The 26,754-nt window shown below is 36.6% G+C and overlaps 1 protein-coding gene across 1 annotated transcript in view; it reads left to right on the forward strand.

Annotated features, from left to right (window-relative positions):
• LOC149775062 (uncharacterized) overlaps positions 1-26,754 on the forward strand; it is an 86,627-nt gene that overhangs the window by 56,321 nt on the left and 3,552 nt on the right. Inside the window, exons 18-24 of the mRNA XM_089944474.1 lie at positions 1,283-1,453; positions 4,458-4,620; positions 6,592-6,952; positions 8,809-8,950; positions 10,969-11,109; positions 16,967-17,040; positions 24,692-24,887. Coding sequence (XP_089800600.1) covers positions 1,283-1,453; positions 4,458-4,620; positions 6,592-6,952; positions 8,809-8,950; positions 10,969-11,109; positions 16,967-17,040; positions 24,692-24,887 — 1,248 coding nt within the window. The remainder of the gene's footprint in view (positions 1-1,282; positions 1,454-4,457; positions 4,621-6,591; positions 6,953-8,808; positions 8,951-10,968; positions 11,110-16,966; positions 17,041-24,691; positions 24,888-26,754) is intronic.

Below are 26,754 nucleotides of genomic sequence, written 5' to 3' on the forward strand. Positions count from 1 at the left end.
TCAGGTATGGCTAACTGCTAGAAATATTGCTTGATAATAAAACTCAGGTATGGCTGTCTGCTAGAAATATTGCTTAAAACTCAGGTATGGCTAAATGCTAGAAATATTGCTTAAAACTCAGTTATGGCTAACTGCTAGAAATATTGCTTAAAACTCGGGTATGGCTATCTGCTAGAAATATTGCTTGAAACTCGGGTATGGCTAACTGCTAGAAATATTGCTTAAAACTCGGGTATGGCTAACTGCTAGAAATATTGCTTAAAACTCGGGTATTGCTAACTGCTAGAAATATTGCTTGATAATTTGATTAAGGATTAAATAACAGACGTCATTTAGTGTGCAGTATCCTGAAGTATTCACTAAATATCAAGTATGTATTCCTAATATTAAAAAAGTAAGAATGTCAGAGTTAAAGTTAATGATGAACAAGCCTTTATCACCACATGGTACTGCTATTACCACTAGTTAGAGCCAAAATGTTGAATATAGATATTGTTGTCTGCTATTACCACTAGTTAGAGCCAAAATTTTGAATATAGATATTGTTGTGTGCTATTACCACTAGTTAGAGCCAAAATGTTGAATATAGATATTGTTGTGTGCTATTACCACTAGTTAGAGCCAAAATGTTGAATTTAGATATTGTTGTCTGCTATTACCACTAGTTAGAGCCAAAATGTTGAATATAGATATTGTTGTGTGCTATTACCACTAGTTAGAGCCAAAATGTTGAATATAGATATTGTTGTGTGCTATTACCACTAGTTAGAGCCAAAATGTTGAATATAGATATTGTTGTGTGCTATTACCACTAGTTAGAGCCAAAATGTTGAATATAGATATTGTTGTGTGCTATTACCACTAGTTAGAGCCAAAATGTTGAATATAGATATTGTTGTGTGCTATTACCACTAGTTAGAGCCAAAATGTTGAATATAGATATTGTTGTGTGCTATTACCACTAGTTAGAGCCAAAATGTTGAATATAGATATTGTTGTCTGCTATTGCCACTAGTTAGAGCCAAAATTTTGAATATAGATATTGTTGTGTGCCTCTGTGTGTTTGAGAGAGAAATGCAGTGACATAGGTGTGAGTCTTGAAACACTATAACATGTGAAAATAAATACAAACAGTTAAAAGAAACTTAAGCTGAAAGCATATCTTTTGTTCTTTTATCAGTACATAAATTACCTTATGTCTTGATCGTTTTATTTACATATGACTTACTCATTACATACAGTCTTTTATATATAGAAATAAGATTTCGGTTTACTGTTTCAGCTTTCAGAACTGCAGGAAGAGATGAAGAGAAAGGAAAACCGTTGGACATCAAACAATTCACGGTTACGTGCCAGAATTGAACAGTTGGAACAGGAAAATAATGAACTGAAGGAAGAAATTAAACTGCTGGAGAGAAAGCGGCTTGAGTGGCTGCAGAAAGATCAGATGAAGGTAAATATCAGGCATCTGGCTTGGTATCAGCGTGAAATATTGGTGTAATTTTGTCCTTGGACAGAGTTACAGTCCACGCTGATTAATTTCATGGCACAAAGAAAGATATTTCCAAGGGATTCCGTACTACAAGGAATCAAATTTCATGCATTTTGCTTCATCATTTAGGGGAGTCATATCATGTGAAGGTCATTCACCTAACATTGGTTTCCCCACACCAGTTCCTCTGAATCATTTGGTCCAGATGTCCTGAACTTTCATCCCAAAACAGTTGGTTGCTAGTAACGTAGTCCATCCCCTGTCCTTGATTCCCCAGATCTTTCTGACCTCTACAGTTACTTCTGGACAACTGGAAGAATAAGAAGTAGATCCATTCCAGTTCCTCCCACTCCCCTTTCATCTTCTCTTCTCTGATGGAGGCCCTGGCTGGCCCTAAGAAAGCACAAAATTTAGATGAGGGGATTTATAATTTGATCAAGAAGCAGAGATTGGAGATTGTTTGGAAACTGGACTTGCTGGATTTTTATTTATGACTCTTCCTGATGCTGAAAGCAAATGGAAAGCTCCAGCCAGTAATCAGTTTGAACCTGCAGAACAGGTTTATAGCAATGCCCAAGTTCACTACAGAAATGGTCTCATCAGTAAGGTATTCTGTAAGGAAGAATGAGTTCAATGCTAGCTTCTGTTTATGAAGATGCCTACTTTCACTTTCCAGTTCACCCTTTGGATCGCTTTCTGAGGAATCATGTATTAGTTTTGTGCAAGCCTATTTCGACTCAACCTGAGTGCATTCGCCTTCACCAGGTCAGTTGACTGCATCATTACCCACTTCATAGCAGCCTCAGTGATGGCAACAGCAGTTTACCTAGACAATATCATATAGTAAGATCAACTCTAGTGCAAGGCATGAAGCTGTTGCATTTTCATCTTCCACAGCTGGGTTTTCTTGTGGACCTGGAGAAGATAGATCTGTTCCCTATGAGCATTTTTATACATCAATGCATAGAGGTTTCTCACTCAATGCAATTTAGTATGTCTTCCCTTTAAACACATTGCATGGATTATCACTCACCTTGGACTATTCACTTCTGATGCCTTCATAAATTGTGGTAGTCATTTACCTTTGCAGACATGGGAAAGCACATTTTCAGATCTTTGTGTTCTGGTCTAGTGGATTCCTCATTGGTGCTCACTGCATTGAATCACCATCCAGATAAGGCACATCCCAGATAGGCTTATTGTGCTAGATTACCCTGTGTAAAGGGGAGGTCATACACTGTACAAGTCAGTTTTCCATCAGATTTGTGCTATTTGGGGTCATCTGATGGTTGAAATATAGGTGGAGTCACACATTACCCAAATCTGTGTCTCCATTAGGACATATAAGTTGGGGCAGTGGGTCGTCTGTTGTTCAGATGGAATAGGATTTTAAGGCGTGTCTTCCCACCCACAAGACTTATTCCAGAAGATTCAGAAAAAAGGGTTTGTAACTACAAGATGATTATGGTTGCCCCTCTCAAAAATGGGCCATTTGGGCCATTGAGATAGACATTGCCATCAGGTTATCTCCAAACCTCTCAGTAGTCAGATTTACAGGTCTTCCTTCCCTGCACAGGCAGATGTCTTCATGCTGGGCAATTGTTAGGAAAGAGGAAAGTTGTGCTCAGAATGGAGTTTAATCCTTCAGTTTTGGTGTCCATTTTGATGGCGTATGAGAGAAAGTTGTATTTTTCTTTGCTGTAGTGCAAGAACATACCCTTTGTTCCCTTCTGGGCATCCATCACTGAGCTGATTAATTTATTTCCCATGCTCTTTTAGGTGAAGAAATAAGCACTCATTACTATTAAAAATGATTGCTCCATGATTTATGACATGCTCAGACATGTCAAAGGTCTATCTGACTTGCTGAGCAGTTTTATTCTGGGTTTACCCAAGACAATCACGTTGTTTCTCAAATTGAATTTCTTGTGAGTTCTCACCCAGATCAATTTCTATATGTTTGAAAGTTTTTCCAAGACCTTACCAAAGCTGGTGTCATACAAAACATGCTTCCTGACAGCTTTGGCTTTGGCTTGTAGGGTAAGTGAGGTGCAAACTGTTCAGTCGACCAAAACTGTCTGCATTTCCACTCAGATGTTTTTTTTTTAATGATGCAGCCAGGATTCATATGTAAGAACTGGATGTTATCTATGAGTTATCAGAAGGTTGTCATTCATTTTCTCACTTTACTAGATCATTCTCGACTAAGAACCGGTCTGAGCTTTGAAGTGATATTCAGAATGCTCTGAAAACATTTGTTGAAGCCATTAGAGACTTTTCCTCCCAGTAAAGGAGGAAAAGCAGTATATCACCTGGTAAGTTTTGGAATCTTGATTCTAGTGGATGATTCATTAGCATATTCAGTGGATGATTCATTAGCATATTCAATGGGTGATTCATTAGCATATTCAGTGGATGATTCATTAGCATATTCAGTGGATGATTCGTTAGCATATTCATTGGATGATTCATTAGCATATTCAGTGACTTCATAGGATCACATGCCTCTTGAAAATCTAAACACATGAAAGATGAGACATCTCTGTGAGTTTTGCATTCAATCACAAGTTTTCAATTTGTGACATTATTGAAACTGATTGTGTGATGTATTTAACAGAGATAGGAAATGTTTACCATAAATTTTGTTTCTCTGAAAATATTTTCTAGATCTCATTATGAATAAGCTCCCCCCCCACCTCCCTCAAATAAATGGTAATTTTAATTATATCTTAGAAGAGTTTCTTCCCATAGATACTACAGCTATAGACTGTATGGTATATAATTTGAAAGATGAATTCATTTTGTGTTTCTGGGAGGACTGGATTTGGGAGGCAGCAGAAGTTATCTTCCAACATTTATGCTAATATGATCAGGTACTCTCAGAGGATCCTAATTTACCATAAAAACTTTTTTTACCAATAATTAATGTGTGAATTTTTGTGTAATTTACTTAACTTAAAACCAGGTCCCAGCTACTCAACAGGAGAAAGGAAAGGCTATTCCAAATCAGGTGCTAAGGAGCAGCACTCCCACTGGCAGTAATTTCAACGGTCAATTGGATGAACAGTACAGTAGTCAGACTTCAGCCCCAGTACAAAATGGAGGAATTTCCAAAACCTCTACAAGAGGTAAGGATCCCATTAGAGGTACCTTTAAATTTTTAGAGGGCCTGAACCTAATCCAAACATGAAATTATTAGAAATCATGCAGAATTCCCTATTTTTACATTTTGTAACAAAAAGTAGTCAAAGAATTGTATTCCCATTTGAAGAGTTTTTCCTTTCTTTTTCCCATATAGTGTTACCCTTGCCATTCCTCTTTCCATTTTCTGCCCATATTTCTGTACATCTTTCCAGCTTAATTTTGCATCTGGGCCAATTTTCAGGTACTGTGGTGTGGCATTTGTAATCTATGAACACAATTCTAATGTATCAAAGTAATGGGCCTAAATTGTATTTCCAGCCATGCACCCACCTATTTAAAATCCATGTGGAATATGGTTCCTTACTGTGTTTCCTATATTTCATGTAATATGATTCCTTCCTGTGTTTCTTATATTTGATGAGTTATAATAAAAATTGGATATAATCCTGATTTATAGGACCCTCATTGTAACCTGGGTTTTCTGTATTTACAAAAATGATATACTTAATTATGCCAAGCACTTTTCCAGTATATGTTATCAAAGAAATAGTTGTCAAGGAAACAGTGATCATCTTCATTTGACTTTCAGTCAATTGTGTGAAAAATCTTAATGTTCAGTTCTAGATTTCTGCATCTTAGAAGAATAATTCTGCATGAGAATTACGGGTGCATGGGTTATTATACATTTAGTCCAATCGCCCACCCGACCCCTACACTCCATTAACCTAAATTTCAATAACAATATCCTTTTCAAATACATCATACTTTCAACAAAAGATTTGATAAAAATACAGAGTATACAACTTTGGAGATCCTTTGAAACATGGTTTGGTAGTTTGGACCCTCGGATTTGACTGATATGTTGGGGTATTTAGGTTTGCATTCAGAATGTGTAGGAATTTTCAGTAGTTTTACATGCGAGTTTCAGTCAACATAATTAGAAACAAGATATTATTGTGATGACTCATCTTGGTTGCTTTGATTTTAATCTGTGGAGGCATTATCATGGAAACTTAAGCTAACAAGATAATGTACACAATGGAATGATTTTCCATCTCTTAGACAAAGTAATGTACCTTAGTGAAACATGTATTATGTCATCTCTGTTACTTCCTTTTCTACAGACCTTGAAATACTAAATCCATATATTTGTTTGATGTCATTTGTATTCTGTGTGTGTTTCGTTTGTATTCAGTTCACATTTGTATTTCATCTTCTGTCTCCTCATTGTTTGTTTTGGTGTGAGAAATGCATTTACATTTTATGTTTATCACTTAAGTTCTTCGTTTCCTTTCAATTTTGTTCATTTAAAACAAAATGCATTTACTAAAGTTGATACAAAGTTGTATATAACTGCAGTGTAAAAATGTAAATTTTATTTCTGATTTCATTTTGTTTAATTGAAGATAGTACAGTACAACCACATGTGGTGATATCAATACATTCTCTCTTGGGTTATTATGCAAAAGGGCTTCTGAGAATGGAAATTAAATAACAGTTGAAATGATTGGTTCTTAAATAAATTCCTTTAATGCATTTGTGTTTATCATTCATCATTTTGACTTTTGCATCTGTGCTCTCTGTTTTCCTAAACTGCATTGATCATTTTGTTTGATTTCATTCTGCATTTTATTTGCATTCATTCTGAATTTCATTTCCATTCATTCTGCATTTCATTGACTTTCATTCTGCATTCAGTTTGCATTTCACTAGCAAAATTACCCATTTCAGGGTCTGCAGAGCATACAACTCTTTGAAGTTAGTCAGAGTTGCCAAGAGTTTAAAAGGACTGCAGAATGTGTTAAATTGTACACTGCAAATAAATTAAAAGAAGAAAGAGAGATAAGTGGATAAATTGTGCTGATATCCTTGTTTGAATTGCCATCAAGGTATTATCTTTAGAATGAAGATAGTATAAGATATAAGATAATAATTAATATTTTCTATTTAATTAGAAACGTCGAGTTCAGCTTCAAGTGTCAAGTCGTCAGTGATGGGTCTTAAGCAATCTCAGCAGGCAACAAAAGTGAATGTGAAGGCATCTTTTCCTTCTGGTCCACAGAGTGGCAAGGGAACTAGTCAAGTTACACAAAATTCCCACAGCAAAAAAGACACCACGAACCAGTCCAAAGGAAATAAATATCAGAATGCTAGTCAAAAGACACAGAATGATCAGACTGGTTCTTTGTTGGGTATAAATAATTTGTACCCAGCTACATCGAAAATAACAGAGCAGTCAACAAGGACTAATGTGATAAATTCTCTCACTGAGGACACTCCAAGAAATCTAGATTCTATGTCAGCATTTGCTCAAGAGTAAGTGCAATAGTAATATTAGTGCATGCATCTGTGCATGATACAGTATAATATTGGAGCTGTAGTTATCTAAATATTCTGTCTGTTGGAACAAACTTAATATTCGTTTAACATTGTCTGTGTATAATAATTCAGGTTCAGTTAATTCATATTTTGTTACTATTAAATTTGATCAAACTTGGAACAACTGCTGAAATCATCAAGGTGTTGGATGATTTTTATTATGATCTATAATGATTACTTATTTAATTTATTTTTATGATTATTTTCTTGTGTCTGTAATAAATGATACCAATGAATATTTTATGAGGTGTTCTTGCATCTGTCAGATGTGGACAGTTTTGAAGAACTCCAGAAATTGCATATTTGTTACTATTTTTTTTAAAGTTGGTAAATGGGCATGTCTTCAAGATTGTGGCTTGGTGTGATTAAGAGTAAAACTCAAGCATTTGACCTTTGTCTGATTGACTGAGCTTGTCAACAATCTAGTAACAATATTTCTGATCAGATTGTGAAAAAAAACTTTTTTCAAATATTCTTTATCAAGATGTTGGCTGGGTTTATTCAGGATCAAGGTCTGCACATATAAATTGGGTTGCTGTTGTTGTTGTTTTGGGTTTAACACCATTTTTCAGCACAGGATAGGCTTTACATGGCAGCCAGTATAACTGGTTGAGGAAGAACCACGACCCATGGGAATCGGCTGGTAAGCTTTCTCACATACCCACATTGGCTGAGCCATAGACTTGAACCCACATAATTGACTTAGTCTGTATTGACTGTATTGACTGTATTCCATTCAGACTATGTTCCACCATTTATGAGTACTCGGATGTTACTAATGAATTTACAATTTGAACAGGGATGGAACATATCAGGTTCATGGAGTTCAAAGGGTAAAGTCTTTGCTTATTTTTCTAACACTAGCATATAGAAGACAGAAAATCTGCATAGTCATCATTTTGTCCCTTAATTTGATTATGAATGAATGAGAGGAAACATTTTCATTATATTTTTCTGTCACTTAATGCAGCAGTTTTAATATTTAAGTTGACTTCACTCCTGTGTTCTAAGATGTCTGATTTGCCTATAATTGTGGTCATTGCACAGCCAATACTTCCATAAGGCATATTGTGCAAGCAGGAACAAATTGTGCATAATTAGCTTATTTTCATGTGTAACAGCAAAGTTAATGTACCTTTTTTGTTGTTTTTGCACAACTTCCATGTTTATATACTGTTTTGCTTTATTTTTTATTGTATTTTCTGTTTTTCAAGCACTGTTACCTGCAGTGATGAAATTAATGGCAAGCATTACAATCTGAAGATCTAAATCAAGATCAAAATAGAAAAAAAATAACAATCAAAATTTTGCCTCAGGGATTTATGTTAACTGTATGGAAGGATGTTTATGTAATGAAATGGTTTAAAAAAATCAGTGACTGAAAGTTGGATTTTATAGTCAAAGGTCAGTATATGACTTTAATCATTGCCTAAAATTTTCTGTAAGTGGCAGCTAAGACAGCATTATGATATATTTTCTACAAGTCTGGGTTGTCTCCCCATTATGAAAGAAGTATCACAGTATAATCGATATTGTTAACAGTGGAAAATGTTCATGATTCAGCAATCTTTGTGTGAAATTGGAAAAATAAATGCTGTCAGAATTTATGATCTTATATATTAAAACTTCCCAAGATCTACAGTCACTAAAATAAAACTAGTACATTTTTTAAAACATATTTTTGGACATAATCACATAATTTCATGTCTTTGAAGATAAATATAAATCTGTTTTATTCTTTCTTATTTTATGCATAAAAAGCCAATCTGATTTTTCTCTCATTATTACTAAAGCACCAGCCTGTACTCTGAGACTGATGTAAGTGTCATGGGTGGCAACATTCCACGGAAGTGTGTCAGTCGAATAAGCCTGGACAAGTCAGCAATTGACAAAGGAGATGGCAGCTATGAGGAGACACAGCATCCTGATGGCAAGGCAAGTCACGATTTTTTTATCACAAGCAAGCTTTGGATGGGCTTTAATTTCTGATTTAACAGTACCTTTGATTTCATGGATGTACCATTATTTAAGTGTAGAAGGGGGTATTTAGTGTTAACCATTGTCACTTCCCATCTATCCATTTGTTTAATGATTCCATTATCAAAGCTCCAGCACAAGTGTAGAAGAGGGCATTTAGTTTTAACCATTGTCGCTTCCCATCTATCCATTTGTTTAATGATTCCATTATTTAAGCCCCAATACAAGTGTAGAAGAGGGCATTTAGTGTTAACCATTGTCACTTCCCATCTATCCATTTGTATAATGATTCCATTAAGGTCACTATAGCAGTTTAGTGAACCCATTTCCTGTCTTCTTCAGCTCACCAGTTAACTTACTGTATTGCATTGTATCTGTCATGTGTCATTTGCTGTCTGTCATGCAACATCCATTCATTTACAAGTACTTACCATTCTTTCAGATTCTTCACTCAGTTTAAATGAAACTTGGAAGGTGGGTTTATATATTATCAGAATCTTGGATGAGTTTGTTAATTAGGTGGTTTCGTACTTGACTGCTGAACCCTGTTACCACTCTCAAGATATTTGTAATCCAGTTTTGATTAGACTTAGAATACATGCTGGGAAAATTCAGTATGATACTAATGAGGTGATCTTGCATCTGATTCACTTTCAAGGCTGTATTTCTGATGTGATTTTGGATGCATACTGAGGCTACATCTTAATTTCTGGGCTTGTTGCCACTCAGGAAACTATATTTCTGATGTGATTTTTTGAGAGGTAAAATATGGGCTTATATCATTAACATCTTGGATGGGTTTGAAAATGAGCCAGATCCACACATATTATTCATGTACAGTAAAACCTGTTATGAGAGAGGTGTGTGAAAATGGACTGGTTTCCAGGGTCAGTAGTTAGCATTCTTGAAGAAGAAAAAATACCAATGCTCACTGTACATGTACCATATCTTTTATTCATAAATCGTGTTAAATATTGCATGTATTCCTCTCAAAATAACTTTATATAATAAAGATATACATCTCTCAAACAACATGAATCAAATTTTTATTTGAACATCACATGAATATGTACATATATTAGTACATGTACATGTATATGATTTATGAAAAGAACAAAGGTAATATTTATTATATCCATAAGGTAACTTCAGATGGCCATAAATTTTAGAGTTGTTTCAAATGTAACAAAAACTGCACAGTTAGCTATGACGTATATATCTTATTCAATGCACTTAATCACTTTTCTTTAAGAAATCCTTTATACTCTTTGTTGACATTATTTCTTTCTTCCAGTGTTAGAATTTTTCTTTTTTTCATTGAAGGTTCTGCCATTGTTATTAGTGTTGATGAAATAACAACTAGATGTATTTCAGGTTTTCATCAGGTTTTGGGGAAATGTGGAATAAATATATATTATGTACAAATGAATGAAACCAAAAGACATAATTAACTCATCAAGAAACAATACATTTATTTTGAGACAGAGTTTAAATCATCAGCGTTAAAGCTTGATAAACAAAGGTTGCAACCATCTGCTCCCAGATAAACAGATGGTGGTTTGGTGAAACACTCTAATGAAATAAATGAAAACAATCTGGAAATAATTCTGACTTACTAGTATTAAAGACAAAGAGCACATTCACCACCAAGGCATTACGGATTAACTGGAAAGACAAACAATGTACTCAACCCTACACTGAAGCCCTTTCTAAAGATTTCTCACTGGGATATTAGAACTACTGGCATTGTGTGGGTTTTCACAAAGATAAAGAAAAAATACTAACCTCTAAATTGACTGCATATGTCCATCATTACTCCCTTTGATGAAAAAGTGGTTAATCTTACTGGCTATTCACATGACTTTGGCACTACAATGGTGGTTAGTGACATGTACTTTAGTCTGGTTTACTACAGTTTACAAATGACACCATACGCTGGACTTGTAAATTTATCTCATTTTTTTTTCTCTCAATAGATTGAGCGACTGTACAATACAGGGGCCCGTGAGATTTTGTTTTCCAATGGCACAAGGAAGGAAATTTCAGCAGATGGGATGGCCATTATTGTGTCTTTCTTCAATGGTGACTTCAAGCAGATCTACCCAGACCAGAGAGTGGTAAGGGCTACAGGCCACTTAATAACTTTCTCTCTCTCTGGTTTATTTTGGTCCATTTCTAGGAATGTGTGTGGGTGACTTTTATGAGCAGCGCAGTACAATATCGGAGTAAAAAATGCCAATCAGCAATTAATCATTCACTCAATTCATTCGATGTGGTCAAGATCCCTGCTGCCTAAACTATAGATCTCATCCTCACAGTTGTGTATATTTTCATAATCAGCATCCACATCACTGCCATCACATGCTACTTGAGTACTGTCTGCCATTTTAAATATTCGCACATTAAAATTCAATTTTGAAATAACATTTTCTACTAACCAGTTATCATCATCTCTGTTCATTTCATTGATTGATGGTCTTTTGTCCATGGTTTGTCTGTCTGTCCGTGGTTTGTCTGTCTGTCCGTTAGCATAAGTTTGTGTTATTGCTACTTTTCCTAAACTACCATGTGTGCTTGCTTCGATCCCCCCACTTTTTAGGACCACAGAAAGCTAATTTCTCTTTGATCCTCCTAAACTACCATGTGTGCTTGCTTCGATCCCCCCACTTTTTAGGACCACAGAAAGCTAATTTCTCTTTGATCCTCCTAAAAGGTGGGGTTTATTTTGCAAGAGAAATTTGTCTGACGGGGTGACTTGCCAGTGAGTCAGAGTTGCACTTTGGAAAAATAAACGATACAAACTGGATAGATATGTACATACGTACATACATGCATAGATACACACACACACACACACACACACTTAAAATACCAGGGTTCCCATGCTACCGGGAAATCAGGAAAAAGTTGGGAGAAATGGTAATTTTTTTTCCCGACCATGAAAAGTCCTTGAATTTTGTAAATATTGACGAAAGTCTGGAAAAACCTGGGAATTTTTCTCTACAACCTGACGCCCGAAACAATTACGTAATTGAGTCATAACTGAACTGATCGTGAGTTAAATTTATCGAATTCTATATAAATGATATATTTGCTATTTTTGAGAAAATAAATCATATTTCTATCGTTTTCATGCAGGTATATCTCGGTGAAAGTTCGTTAAAGTTTGCTAGACCGGCTAGCAAGTGGCTACCCTATGCCGACACCAAATGGTGTTGGCGAATTCCAACTTTTCGATAGGGAATTGACTCTGACCCTACACCCCAACATAAATGTCCAAATATCAAAAAAGGGGTGGCAAGGGTCAGATGAAACTTGGACTACACGTTGACATGTGCTCTCACACGCAGGGAGCATACGAAGCAGGGAACCAGACTGGCCATATTTCTTGTAGTTGTTCTTGAAATAAAAATGTTGAGAATTATATGTTCTTTCTGGTTTTTACAAAAGATATCAAACTTTCATTTAATATAATTGAAATTTTGTACAACAACATTGAAAAGGAATTTGTTGTTGATATCACGTGACTATTGGACTTCCGATGTCACTGTCTGAGATTTGTGAAGTCATGTGACTATTAATGCAAATGGCGAGTACCGGGTCAGGTTTCATCAATGCTGAGTTTCGTCCTGTCTGTCGGCGGAGTAAAGACATAACTATTATAATACTTGACATTTTTGAGAAAATAAATAATTTTCTCATCGATTTCATGCAGGTATAAGTCGATATAATATAGTTTAAATTTGCTAGGCCCGCTGGTAAGCTATCTTAAGGTGGCAGCAGATTCCAGTTTGTTTTATATATGTAATTGCTCTGAACCCACACTCCATCCTAAATGTCCATATGTGAAAAATGGGGTTGGAATATTCAGAGGATACCTAGATTAGAAAAATGTTGAATCTCCAAGCTGATCTTTGGTGCGAAATTATTACACAGTGACTTGTGCCTTGAAGCATTGGTTTCAGATCTTAAATGGACCGCAGGAGAAATGGGAAATTGTCGTCCCTTTTTAAGTTTTATTATATATTAAGAAATGATAAGAGACCATGTATCAATACATGTTTGGAGACTGGTTTATTGAACTATAAGAAGACAAGTTGATTTCACAGAAAATTCAGCCCTTATTTATACACCAATATATAATTATGAAGGTCTTTTGTCAAAATTTACAATAACCCTTTTGTAAATGTCTTTAAATTAATGATATATTTTTAACCAAATTGTCTTAAGAAGTTTAGGTTGGTTGAAAAATCTTGTTTGAGATTTTATTGGCACACACAAATTCAGGGTTAAACTTTTTTCGTTACAAGATAAGATTCTAATACTTTGCATGTATTGGTTTTTTTTTATACTGTGATAGGAAATGTTTACTTTATATAACATGCACATACACTGCTCTAGAATTCTTTAGAATTAAAGGTTTGAAAGGAAACAAAACAATGTATGCTCATTATGTTGTTTCCATGTAGCAACAAAATGTAGGTCAGCAAAGTAAAGTTAGAATTTGTATTCTGTACATTGAAATGGCTTTAAATACCAATTTATAAGAACATAGTCAGATTTGTTTCGTTTGACTAATTTTGTGGTTTTGTACATGATCAGTTCTTTTCTGACATATCTGTTTTGGAGAGTCTTGAAAGAGAAACATCTTCAGATTTGGAAAATGCATGTTTTATAATCCAAAATGTTCTTTAATTCCACTCAGTAATGGTCATATGTTAACCTTGAAAAAACATAATTTCATCATGGAAAAGACCTGGAAATTTATATTTAGAAAAGCGTGGGAATCATGACATACATACATACATACATACATACATACATATGTACACACACACACATACACACACACACTTATGTACGTACACACACATACACACACACACACACACACACTTATGCACAGAGGGAAAATTACAACAAAAGCAGTGTAAAATACATTTATATATTATTGAGTGGTATTTTTCACATAGATTAAAGGTTACAATTTGTTCTAGTTTATCTATTAAAATCCATAATTCTTGATATTTTAAATCCATGGATAAATCTTTGAATTCAGTTATAGGTCACATACCAGTATAAAAATAGTTCAAAATGATCCAGTTCACAATATCCCGTAATATGTGAATTCCACACATTTTACAAATAAACAATGAAAGTTATGTCCACATTTTTGTGATTCTCAGTATTCTGTAAATGTCACTCCAACTCAGTTACCTTGGCTTCACTGTCATGTGCAGGTGCTTATGTAGAGACTGAGCTTGGGCTCTTTAACTCATTCGGCCCCAGAGATTTTTGTTCTTTTCGCCTGAAATGTGAGTAGGAAAGACATTTTAGGGGTTATTTCTAAATATATTGTAATACATCAGCTTTCAACAGATTTCCCATGAGACTAATGCCTAGTTGTATTAGAAACATCGTTTTCTATTGGTTATTTTGCTTGAACATGAGCAGAAGGGTAAAAATTGGATTTTTTAAAAAATATTTTTTTTTTTTTTTGCTTAATGGACCCATCATTTTCATATGGAGACCACTCTTTATTCCAAAAGGTTCACCAGTCTGTGTGCAGTTCAGACCAGTCTGCCTTAGATCTGATGCCAAAAGGTTTAAAATCTGGACACAAAATTGCATCCCGACCACAAGCAAATGCTTGGTTGAAGAAAAAAAACGGGTCCAAAAAATTAGGTTTTTCCCTCTGTATTTTGTAGGGCAACTAGAACTTCCAGATTTTTTGGTATCATTGTAGAGCTATATCTGTCTGCTTTTTTTTAATACCACCCACTTTGGTGTATCTTAAATGAACTTGATGTTGCAGAGCTCAGAAAGAGGGTAAGCCTCATCACGCCTACAGGTGGGATTGGGGCTGAATGAGTTAAGGGTTGCATCATAGAGTGTATGAAATCTGTTAAAGGCTGCAACTGAAGATGTGTCAGTTGTGTGGCAAGATCACAGGGTGTTTAAACAACCACCCTCTCTTACTTGGTACCTAGGAAGTAACAAACATGTGGTTCAATCAAAGTGTTGTCATGTGGGAAAACAAAGAGGGTGTTTCCTTTACAAGCTAAGGGATTAAGGTCTAACATTCACTGGAATATGCGGAACTCTGCTTGGCACTGAACAAGTACAAGTGTGGTGGTCATCTTGAAAATCTTATCGCTACTACTTCTGAAAGGAATGTCATATTTTTTTTTTTTACATGTGATTTCAGGAACAATATTTGGGCTTTGTTCATTGAACATATGATTTCAGGCACTATGGTTGGGCATTGTTCATTGTACATGCGATTTCAGGCACTATGGTTTAGCACCGTTCATTGTACATATGATTTCAGGCACTATGGTTGGGCGTTCATTGTACATATGATTTCAGGCACTATGCTTGGGCGTTGTTCATTGTACATACAATTTCAGGCACTATGGTTTAGCACCGTTCATTGTACATACGATTTCAGGCACTATGGTTGGGCATTGTTCATTGTACATACAATTTCAGGCACTGTGGATGGGCATTGTTCATTGTACATACAATTTCAGGCACTATGGATGGGCATTGTTCATTGTACATACAATTTCAGGCAACAACATAAACCCAAGCCCCATATTCTTAAAACATTTTGAACAAGAAACTCAAAATCAAGTTCAAAACCTCAAAATCAGGTGACCAAATCATCCAAGGCATTGTTCTCCACATATTACTCATATCTCACCTCTGTCCATGTGGGGTTGGAGTGATTTTTCATAGGGTCCTCCTGGATTCTTCCTTCATCAAATATACTGGCTGCCATGTATAACCTTTAATGTGCTGAAAAATGTCATTAAACCACAGAATCAAACCAAACTCAAATATTAAGCTTAGGGTACTCCTATGTCACAAAAATTTGGGAATCTTACAGAGGGATATACAAAAGTATTAATGTTCTGTGATTCAGTTCTAATTAAAGATCTATACTGTCCAAACTGGGGGACTGTGAACTTGACTTCTTGCTCATAAAGCTTCAAGAATATCAGACCTGATCTGTCAGTCTGTGCAGTTTGAGTTAGAATGTATGTTGTATATAAGCCAGTGCAGACCTGATCTGTCAGTCTATGCAGTTTGAATTAGAATGTGTGTTGTATATAAGCCAATGCAGACCTGATCTGTCAGTCTGTGCAGTTTGAATTAGAATGTATGTTGTACATAAGCCAATGCAGACCTAATCTGTCAGTCTGTGCAGTTTGAGTTAGATTGCATGTTTTACATAAGCCAATGCAGACCTGATCTGTCAGTCTGTGCAGTTTGAGTTAGAATGTATGTTGTATATAAGCCAATGCGGACCTGATCTGTCAGTCTGTGCAGTTTGAGTTAGAATGTATGTTGTACATAAACCAGTGCGGACCTGATCTGTCAGTCTGTGCAGTTTGAGTTAGAATGTATGTTGTACATAAACCAATGCAGACCTGATCTGCCAGTCTGTGCAGTTTGAGTTAAAATGTATGTTGTATATAAGCCAATGCAGTATTTATATTCCATGACCCAATTTTGCAGGTGAAAGTAAAATAATGTTATTCTGATTCACTTATATCTGAAACCCATTTCATTTAATTTACTGCACATTAATATAAAAGCATTTCTTTATCCTTATTGTATGGTCAGAGGGTCATTAGTAGGCAAACAACAACAACAATAATGATGATGACGATGATGACTCAGTCACAAATGAGAAACTAATTTACCTTGAGGCCCTTTGTTATGTATATACAAGATACAAGCTAATACTACTGTTTACACACTCACACATATATACATGCATGCATGCATGCACACACATGCATGCACACACACACATGCACATACAAGTAATTACACAGTATATAAACAATTATTCACACAAATGTTATATTGCTGCAGAAATGAAAATGAAGCAGGGAGGTAGGTGGTAGTTACTGTAATAAATACACCATTGTAAAAATTATTTTTAAATTCTCTTTTTTCCAGACCTATTATTATGCTGAAACCCAGACATCTCACACCACTTATCCAGATGGGTTGGAAGTGCTTCATTTTCCCAAGTGAGTTAGCCTGTATTTGTTCGAAAAATGTTGGTATAAAATTTGGGTAATACTGTGGATTTTTATGGCATGATCGTTTGTGTCCTCATTTGTGCATCTGCCATTGTGTATCATCCATTCACAGTTTTTGTATACAGCTGCTTCTCAAAAACTGTTGTGATTAAATTGCATATGTTTCTACAGGCAGCATCCTGGTATCAAGGCCTGTAAGATTTGTTTTGTGGATTCTGATCCATCATCCAGTGTGGAGACCATTGCTGACAGTTGTTAAGCCTACAGACAGCTTCTTATAAAACACTCAGCAGAATTCAACCAAATTTAAGAGAAAACGTCATGGTTTGAAAGTCTTTTATTTTTATACAGCTATGAAAGTTTTTATTTTTGGTAATGGTCATTCTGATAGCAGATTGGCATATACCACTGGAGTGGCATAATCCACTGGATTGGCATAATCCATTTTCAAATGGCCATTACTACAACTGCAAATACTTTTAAATTTCTTCTTCTCAAAACTTGCTGAACACATTTGAACTAATTTAACTATAGTATCTTGGTATTTAGTTTTGTACAAAGTGATACCGATCCACCATCAAATATGGTTGCCATTACTACAGGAACTTCTTGAAAACTGCTAATGCGTTTTGACTATTTGACAGAATGCATTGTGGCATGAAGGGTTTTCACTTATGTACAGTTGATTACAATCTGCCATAAAAACAGCCACAATTATTTATTCTCAAAAATCTGTACTTAATTTGAACAAATTTGACACCATCCTGGTATAACTGACTTTTCATTTTGAACAATGATGCTAATTCCACCATCAAATATGGCTGCAGTTACTATAAAAAACTTGTTTAAAACTTTTCTCAACAGTCTGTTTAAAATCAGATCTCCTTTGTCCTACATGAAGATCTGACAGTGACTGCTTCCGGTTCATAATCCAGTGACCTTTGAATTAGCCAATGGATATGCAGCTTTCAGATGTCTGAAAGTGGATCAAATCATTTGAAAGACATTTATGCCTTTTAGTCACATTGCTTAGTCTTCCAAATGTGCAGATATAAGACTTCATCTGATTGTCTGATAAAATTAGCAATTATGGTAATAACACAGATCACCAGAACATGACTCCTAAGCAGTAGCTGTCAGATTTGTATGTAAGGCAGTGGAGGACTGATTTTAATCCGACTGGTTTTCTCTGAAAATTTTACAGATAGAATCCTAGCATGAATTGCATTCATGTTTTGTACAGATGATATCAGTTCATTATGAAGCATGGGCATTGTTGCTAAAAAGAGACCTATGAATGGGGAATGGTACTGTTTGTCTTCTCCATATTTTGTTGATTACCTTCCTTAGTGCTCACTTGTCCTGCGTGAATAGTAATGAGCTGTTCATTGCTCACATTGTCTTGGTAATGTGTCATTGGTTAAATATATTGAGCACTACCTTCTCAGTTATTTTAAAAGTAATCTAAGCTAGAGAATTAACAACTTTTAAAATCCCTAGTATTATGATTTTAACTTGGAAGGAACTGAGATGATTCCATTATATTTTTAATTAGTTTAAACATTTGCGTGTGTGTGTATGTGATATGGATTTTTAACATAGCTTTAAAAAATTTTCAGTAATATCGCTAAAATGTCTGCAGTGTGGCATTTTTTAGTGATGTCTAGCACTGGGGCATCATGCTGCAGACATGTAGCATGATGTCCCACCCAGTCATGTTATCTTGACACCAGGTGACCAGTCCTAACGTGAACCTCTTAATGCTGAGTGCCAAGCGAGGCAGCTGTTAGTATATTTTTATGGCTTTGTTATGACTCGGCTGGAGTTCAAACCTGTGACCTCCCGCATTGGGAGGGGATGCTCTAACCACTAGGCCACTGGAGCAGTGTAAACATTTGGTAATAGGTGATTCTATTGATATGATGTGTTTTTTGTGATTGTGATACATCCCATTACTATCACACAAACTAATTACAAAGCTTGAAGCTACTGTTTTTACTGATTAATTGAAATGAAAATAAAATAAAATCCATTTTATGTTTTTAACTTTGTGAAACATGGAGATATTTGCAGCATTCTGAAAATGATACTTCCCACGCCCCCATATACTTATCCCTACAGATTGTGATACGATGGACTGTACATGAACCTGAAGGCCCTCAAATACAGATCCCTACAGATTGTGATACGATGGACTGTACATGAACCTGAAGGCCTCCAAATACAGATCCCTACAGATTGTGATACGATGGACTGTACATGAACCTGAAGGCCCTCAAATACAGATCCCTACAGATTGTGATATGATAGCCTGTACATGAACCTGAAGGCCCCTAAATACAGATCCCTACAGATTGTGATAAGATGGACTGTACATGAACCTGAAGGCCCTCAAATACAGATCCCTACAGATTGTGATAAGATAGACTGTACATGAACCTGAAGGCCTCCAAATACAGATCCCTACAGATTGTGATACGATGGACTGTACACGAACCTGAAGGCCTCCAAATACAGATCCCTACAGATTGTGATAAGATAGACTGTACATGAACCTGAAGGCCTCCAAATACAGATCCCTACAGATTGTGATACGATGGACTGTACACGAACCTGAAGGCCTCCAAATACAGATCCCTACAGATTGTGATAAGATAGACTGTACATGAACCTGAAGGCCTCCAAATACAGATCCCTACAGATTGTGATACGATGGACTGTACACGAACCTGAAGGCCTCCAAATACAGATCCCTACAGATTGTGATAAGATAGACTGTACATGAACCTGAAGGCCTCCAAATACAGATCCCTACAGATTGTGATAAGATAGACTGTACATGAACCTGAAGGCCTCCAAATACAGATCCCTACAGATTGTGATAAGATGGACTGTACATGAACCTGAAGGCCTCCAAATACAGATCCCTACAGATTGTGATATGATAGCCTGTACATGAACCTGAAGGCCTCCAAATACAGATCCCTACAGATTGTGATATGATAGCCTGTACATGAACCTGAAGGCCTCCAAATACAGATCCCTACAGATTGTGATATGATAGCCTGTACATGAACCTGAAGGCCTCCAAATACAGATCCCTACAGATTGTGATATGATAGCCTGTACATGAACCTGAAGGCCTCCAAATACAGATCCCTACAGATTGTGATATGATAGCCTGTACATGAACCTGAAGGCCCCTAAATACAGATCCCTACAGATTGTGATATGATAGCCTGTACATGAACCTGAAGGCCCCTAAATACAGATCCCTACAGATTGTGATAAGATGGACTGTACATGAACCTGAAGGCCCCTAAATACAGATCCCTACAGATTGTGATATGATAGCCTGTACATGAACCTGAAGGCCCCTAAATACAGATCCCTACAGATTGTGATATGATAGCCTGTACATGAACCTGAAGGCCCCTAAATACAGATCCCTGCAGATTGTGATAAGATGGACTGTACATGAACCTGAAGGCCCCTAAATACAGATCCCTACAGATTGTGATACGATAGCCTGTACATGAACCTGAAGGCCCCTAAATACAGATCCCTGCAGATTGTGATAAGATAGACTGTACATGAACCTGAAGGCCCCCAAATACAGATCCCTACAGATTGTGATAAGATAGACTGTACATAAACCTGAAGGCCCTCAAATACAGATCTCTACAGATTGTGATAAGATAGACTGTACATGAACCTGAAGGCCCCTAAATACAGATCCCTGCAGATTGTGATAAGATAGACTGTACATGAACCTGAAGGCCCCCAAATACAGATCCCTACAGATTGTGATAAGATAGACTGTACATAAACCTGAAGGCCCTCAAATACAGATCTCTACAGATTGTGATACGATAGCCTGTACATGAACCTGAAGGCCCCTAAATACAGATCCCTGCAGATTGTGATAAGATAGACTGTACATGAACCTGAAGGCCCCCAAATACAGATCCCTACAGATTGTGATAAGATAGACTGTACATAAACCTGAAGGCCCTCAAATACAGATCTCTACAGATTGTGATACGATAGCCTGTACATGAACCTGAAGGCCCCTAAATACAGATCCCTGCAGATTGTGATAAGATAGACTGTACATGAACCTGAAGGCCCCCAAATACAGATCCCTACAGATTGTGATAAGATAGACTGTACATAAACCTGAAGGCCCTCAAATACAGATCTCTACAGATTGTGATAAGATAGACTGTACATGAACCTGAAGGCCCCCAAATACAGATCACTTCAGATTGTGATAAGATAGACTGTACATGAACCTGAAGGCCCCCAAATACAGATCCCTTCAGATTGTGATAAGATAGACTGTACATGAACCTGAAGGCCCCCAAATACAGATCCCTTCAGATTGTGATAAGAGGGACTGTACATGAACCTGAAGGCCCCCAAATACAGATCCGTACAGATTGTGATAAGATGGTACATCAACCTGAAGGCCCCTAAATACAGATCCCTATTGTGATAAGATGGACTGTACATGAACCTGAAGGCCCCTAAATACAGATCCCTACAGACTGTGAAAAGATAGACTGTACATGAACCTGAAGGCCCCTAAATACAGATCCCTACTGACTGTGATAAGATAGACTGTACATTGACCTGATGGCAGTGCTATTAGAGTTTGAAAAATATGTATGCCACAATTATTCAGAATTTCACTTCTAAGGATGAAGAAATCATGAATTTGTCAGAAGTCACATTTGTTGTCAGCCTGATGTGAATAAAATCACAATTTCCTAATTTTTTGGGAACGGCTGGGTTTGTCAGAAGAAATATGGCATTGATGGGCTGGTGGATTTTAAGTTAGAGCAAAAGATTTTTTTAAAGTTAATTGCCCTGGGCTTGTGTCTGAAAAAAGTGTCATTGAGCGCTGAATTATACCTACAAATGAAAATTATATTTAGTTCACTTCTCTCAAAATTCTTCCTTGGTTTCTCTCACATGCTCCTTTTTTTTCTGAAGGGTGAAGTAACTTCTCCCAATTTTCAGTCTAGTTTGAGCCCTGTTGTGTGGAATTGTTTTGTTTTTAAGTATTGATGTTTGAACTTTATACTTTGTAGCAAGGGGTAAGATTGGGAAGGGGGGGGGTACCACTTTATTTTACGTCACCAGCCTGAATGTGCTTCCCTAGCTTTACATTTCCCCATATATTGCTGTTGTTGTTATTGTAGGGTTTAATGCCATTTTTCATCGCAAGATAGGCTGTACATGGTGGCCAGTTGTAATGGTGGAGGAAGAACCTGGAAAAACCCAGGAAAGAACCACCGATCCATGAGAAACTACTGGCATCGGGGTATTTTAGTCAGGAGCAGTGTTTTAACAAATGTATACCTTTGTGTTTAGATAAGTTTCTCAAACTTTATTTGTGAGATTGCACCACCATACTAAACATAGGTCATTATGACCTACTAGAACACTCCAGTGGTCATGTACACTTCATTTATTAGATCACTTTCTGGGATACCATTACTTGTACAGTTGTTAAAATAGGTTTGTGCATACATCTTGTATAGCATTGCACTGCTTTACTTAGGTCAATGGCTACTTTTTACACTATAGTGCTCTGAAACAGATTTAATTTTTTTCCATTTTTTTGGACATTTTTGTTTGTACAGTCATGAAACCATGATATGAAAGTAGGTCACAATGACCTACATTTTATGCTCTAGTGATCTTGTGCATTTTATAAGTTTAGGTCAGTTTCTGCAACACTGATACTCGTACATTGATGAACATATATGTCTTCATGCATCCTGAGGGGTTATATACCCATAACCTTAATGTCTTCTGACTTGATGCATTTCACAACCTTGATGTCTTCTGACTTGATGCATTTCACAGCCTTGATGTCCTCTGACTGTTCCATTTCACAACCTTGCTGTCTTCTGAATGTTCCATTTCACAGTCTTGCTGTCTTCTGACTGTTCCATTTCGCAGTCTTGCTGTCTTCTGACTGTTCCATTTCACAGCCTTTCTGTCTTCTGACTGTTCCATTTCACAGCCTTGCTGTCTTCTGACTGTTCCATTTCATAGTCTTGCTCTCTTCTGACTGTTCCATTTCAGTCTTGCTGTCTTTTGACTGTTCCATTTCACAGTCTTGCTGTCTTCTGACTGTTCCATTTCAGTCTTGCTGTCTTCTGACTTCCATTTCAGTCTTGCTGTCTTCTGACTGTTCCATTTCACAGTCTTGCTGTCTTCTGACTGTTCCATTTCACAGCCTTGCTCTCTTCTGACTGTTCCATTTCACAGCCTTGCTGTCTTCTGACTGTTCCATTTCACAGTCTTGCTGTCTTCTGACTGCTTTATTAAATGTTTTTGAGTACAGAACAATGAAAAAGAATTTAAATAATACAGGAAAAAAAAGGCAGCTTCAGCTCCCACCTCATCCAAACACCCTAAAAAAATTAATAAATTGCATTCACCCTCCTCAAGATTGATTTAAATGCAATAGCACTGAAAATGTTGATACAGTCTGATTAAAATCAGACCTCCTCTATCCTACACGAAGATCTGACAGCAGCTGCTTTGGGGTCATGTTCTGGTGACCTTTGAATTAGCCATTGGAAATACGGCTTTCAGAAATCTGAATGTGAATCAAATTGTTTGGCACACTTTGTTGCCCCGAGTGGCCGAGTGGTCTAAAGCGCTCTTCGTTACGGATCACTGCCATCTCACCTCTGTCTGCGGCGGTTCGAGTCTAAGATTCAGCCAATGTGGGCATGTGAGAAAGCTTGTCAGTAGCTTCTCGTGGGTCGGTGGTTCTTTCCAGGGTTTTCCGGGTTCTTCCTCCACCATTAATACTGGCCGCCATGTATAGCCTATCGTGCTGAAAAATGGCGTTAAACCCCACAACAACAACAACAACAATCATTTATATTGCTCAGTCTCCCATATGTCAAGATATAAGTCTTTATCTGATTGGTTGATAACATTAGGGAATAACATAGGTCACCAGAACATGACCCCTAAGTGGTCCCTGTCAGATCTTCATGTAGGACACTGGAGATCTGATTTTAATCAGATTGGCTGTTGATATTTTATGTTATATCTACCTTTAATCTTCAAATTTGGTATGAATAAAACAACAAATATGAAATGGTTCATCAGATAGGTTCATGTTTTTAACACTATACAACAACTGCTCCAGTGGCCTAGTGGTTAGAGTGTTCGCCTCGGATGTGGGAGGTCATGGGTTTGATCCCCGGCCGAGTCATACCAAAGACTTACAAAAATGGTACTAACAGCTGCCTCACTTGGCGCTCAGCATTAAGAGGTTAGTGTTAGGACTGGTCGGCCTGGTGTCAGGATAATGTGACCGGGTGGGACAACATTCTACATGTCTGCGGTATGATGCCCCAGTGCTAGACATCACTATAAACTGCCACATTGCAGAAATCATAGCGATATGACTGAAATTTTTTTAAAGTTACATTAAAAATCCAAATCACATCACATCACAACTCTATACAGCAGTGAAATTCTCATGGGCATTGGGTCTTCAGGGAAGGTAACTCTTTGTCTTCATAATTATCTAGTCTCAGCTTTGCTGTTTCATAATAATTATTTCACATATTTCTAATTGTGACCTTTTTATCTCTTATAGTAGCCAAGTGGAGAAGCATTATCCAGATGGGACCAAGGAGATCACTTTTCCAGACCAGACCATGAAGTACCTGTTTCCTAATGGCTCCGAGGAGAGCATCTTCCCAGATGGAACCATCATTAGGGTTGACAAGAATGGGGACAAAATGATGGAGTTCCCTAATGGACAGAGGGAAATACATACACAGGACTACAAGGTTTTGCTTATTTCTATCAAATGCTGTTATTTTCATACTGTAATGGAGGTTAGTTAGTGCTGTCGATTGTCTTGACATGAAACTAGTAGGCATTGTCAGTTATGCAATAGATATGAAACTTATCAGTGTTGTGATTTAGACCCTTGACATGAAACTAGGCAATGTTAATTAGTCTGTTGACATAAAATTTGTGAGCGTTGTCAGTTATTCAGTTGGCAATAAACTAGTCACTGTTTTCAGTTAGTCGGTTGACATAAAACTAGTCACTATTGTTGGTTAGTCTCTTGATGTGAAACTAGTCTAAGCTATCATTTGGTCTGTTGATATGAAACCACTGGATATTTGTAGGAAATCAAAAAAGAAGTTACAATAACAATGCAGTTTTAAAAGAAATTCATACGTCTTTTGAAATATCAGAACAGCATAAGTTGAAACACATATAAAATGAAATATTTCTAAATGTTTGAGCAGTAATCACAGAGGTTAAAAATATAGTAGAAAGCAAAGATTCCAAAATAACCATTTTTTCCTAGCACGAGTAGAAAATTGCCTCAGATACCCATTCCATGTGTCAGACATGGGACATATGTTACCCATAATTATTGGATGCAGTTATTCAGTCATCATGTTTTTCCAAAGTTTTCATACATTTGATAGCTAGAAAGCATCAGTCCATCCTATTGTGTAATTTTTGTCACAGTTTTGTGGCAGCATGGCATACATAGTATACAACTTTCAGCAGCAAATAGGTGATTAAAAGAAAAGAAAAGATAAAAGCAACATGACTAATCCTTATTGTCATCCTGAGATACTTGTCTGCAGGCCTGATTAAATGAAACTTTACTATCATACTTGAGATAGTTGTCTGCAGGTCTGGTTAAAGAAAACATTACTGTCATACTTGAGATACTTGTCTGCAGGCCTGATTAAATGAAACTTTATTGTCATACTTGAGATACTTGTCTGCAGGTCTGGCTAAAGAAAACTTTACTGTCATACTTGAGATACTTGTCTGCAGGCCTGGTTAAAGAAAACTTTACTGTCATACTTGAGATACTTGTCTGCAGGCCTGGTTAAAGAAAACTTTACTGTCATACTTGAGATACTTGTCTGCAGGTCTGGTTAAATGAAACTTTATTGTCATACTTGAGATACTTGTCATCAGGTCTGGTTAAAGAAAACTTTACTGTCATCCTTGAGATACTTGTCTGCAGGCCTGGTTAAAGAAAACTTTACTGTCATACTTGAGGTACTTGTCTGCAGGTCTGGTTAAATGAAACTTTATTGTCATACTTGAGATACTTGTCATCAGGTCTGGTTAAAGAAAACTTTACTGTCATACTTGAGATACTTGTCTGCAGGCCTGGTTAAAGAAAACTTTACTGTCATACTTGAGATACTTGTCTGCAGGTCTGGTTAAAGAAAACTTTACTGTCATATTTGAGATACTTGTCTGCAGGCCTGGTTAAAGAAAACTTTACTGTCTGACTTGAGATAGTTGTCTGCAGGTCTGGTTAAAGAAAACTTTACCGTCATACTTGAGATACTTGTCTGCAGGTCTGGTTAAAGAAAACTTTACTGTCATATTTGAGATACTTGTCTGCAGGCCTGGTTAAAGAAAACTTTACTGTCTGACTTGAGATACTTGTCATCAGGTCTGGTTAAAGAAAACTTTACTGTCATACTTGAGATACTTGTCTTCAGGTCTGGTTAAAGAAAACTTTACTGTCTGACTTGAGATACTTGTCTGCAGGTCTGGTTAAAGAAAACTTTACTGTCATACTTGAGATACTTGTCTGCAGGTCTGGTTAAAGAAAACTTTACTGTCATATTTGAGATACTTGTCTGCAGGCCTGGTTAAAGAAAA

The sequence above is a fragment of the Sinohyriopsis cumingii genome, chromosome 19, assembly GCF_028554795.1.
Source record: "Sinohyriopsis cumingii isolate HCF-2022 chromosome 19, ASM2855479v2, whole genome shotgun sequence".
Lineage (NCBI taxonomy): Eukaryota > Metazoa > Mollusca > Bivalvia > Unionida > Unionidae > Sinohyriopsis > Sinohyriopsis cumingii.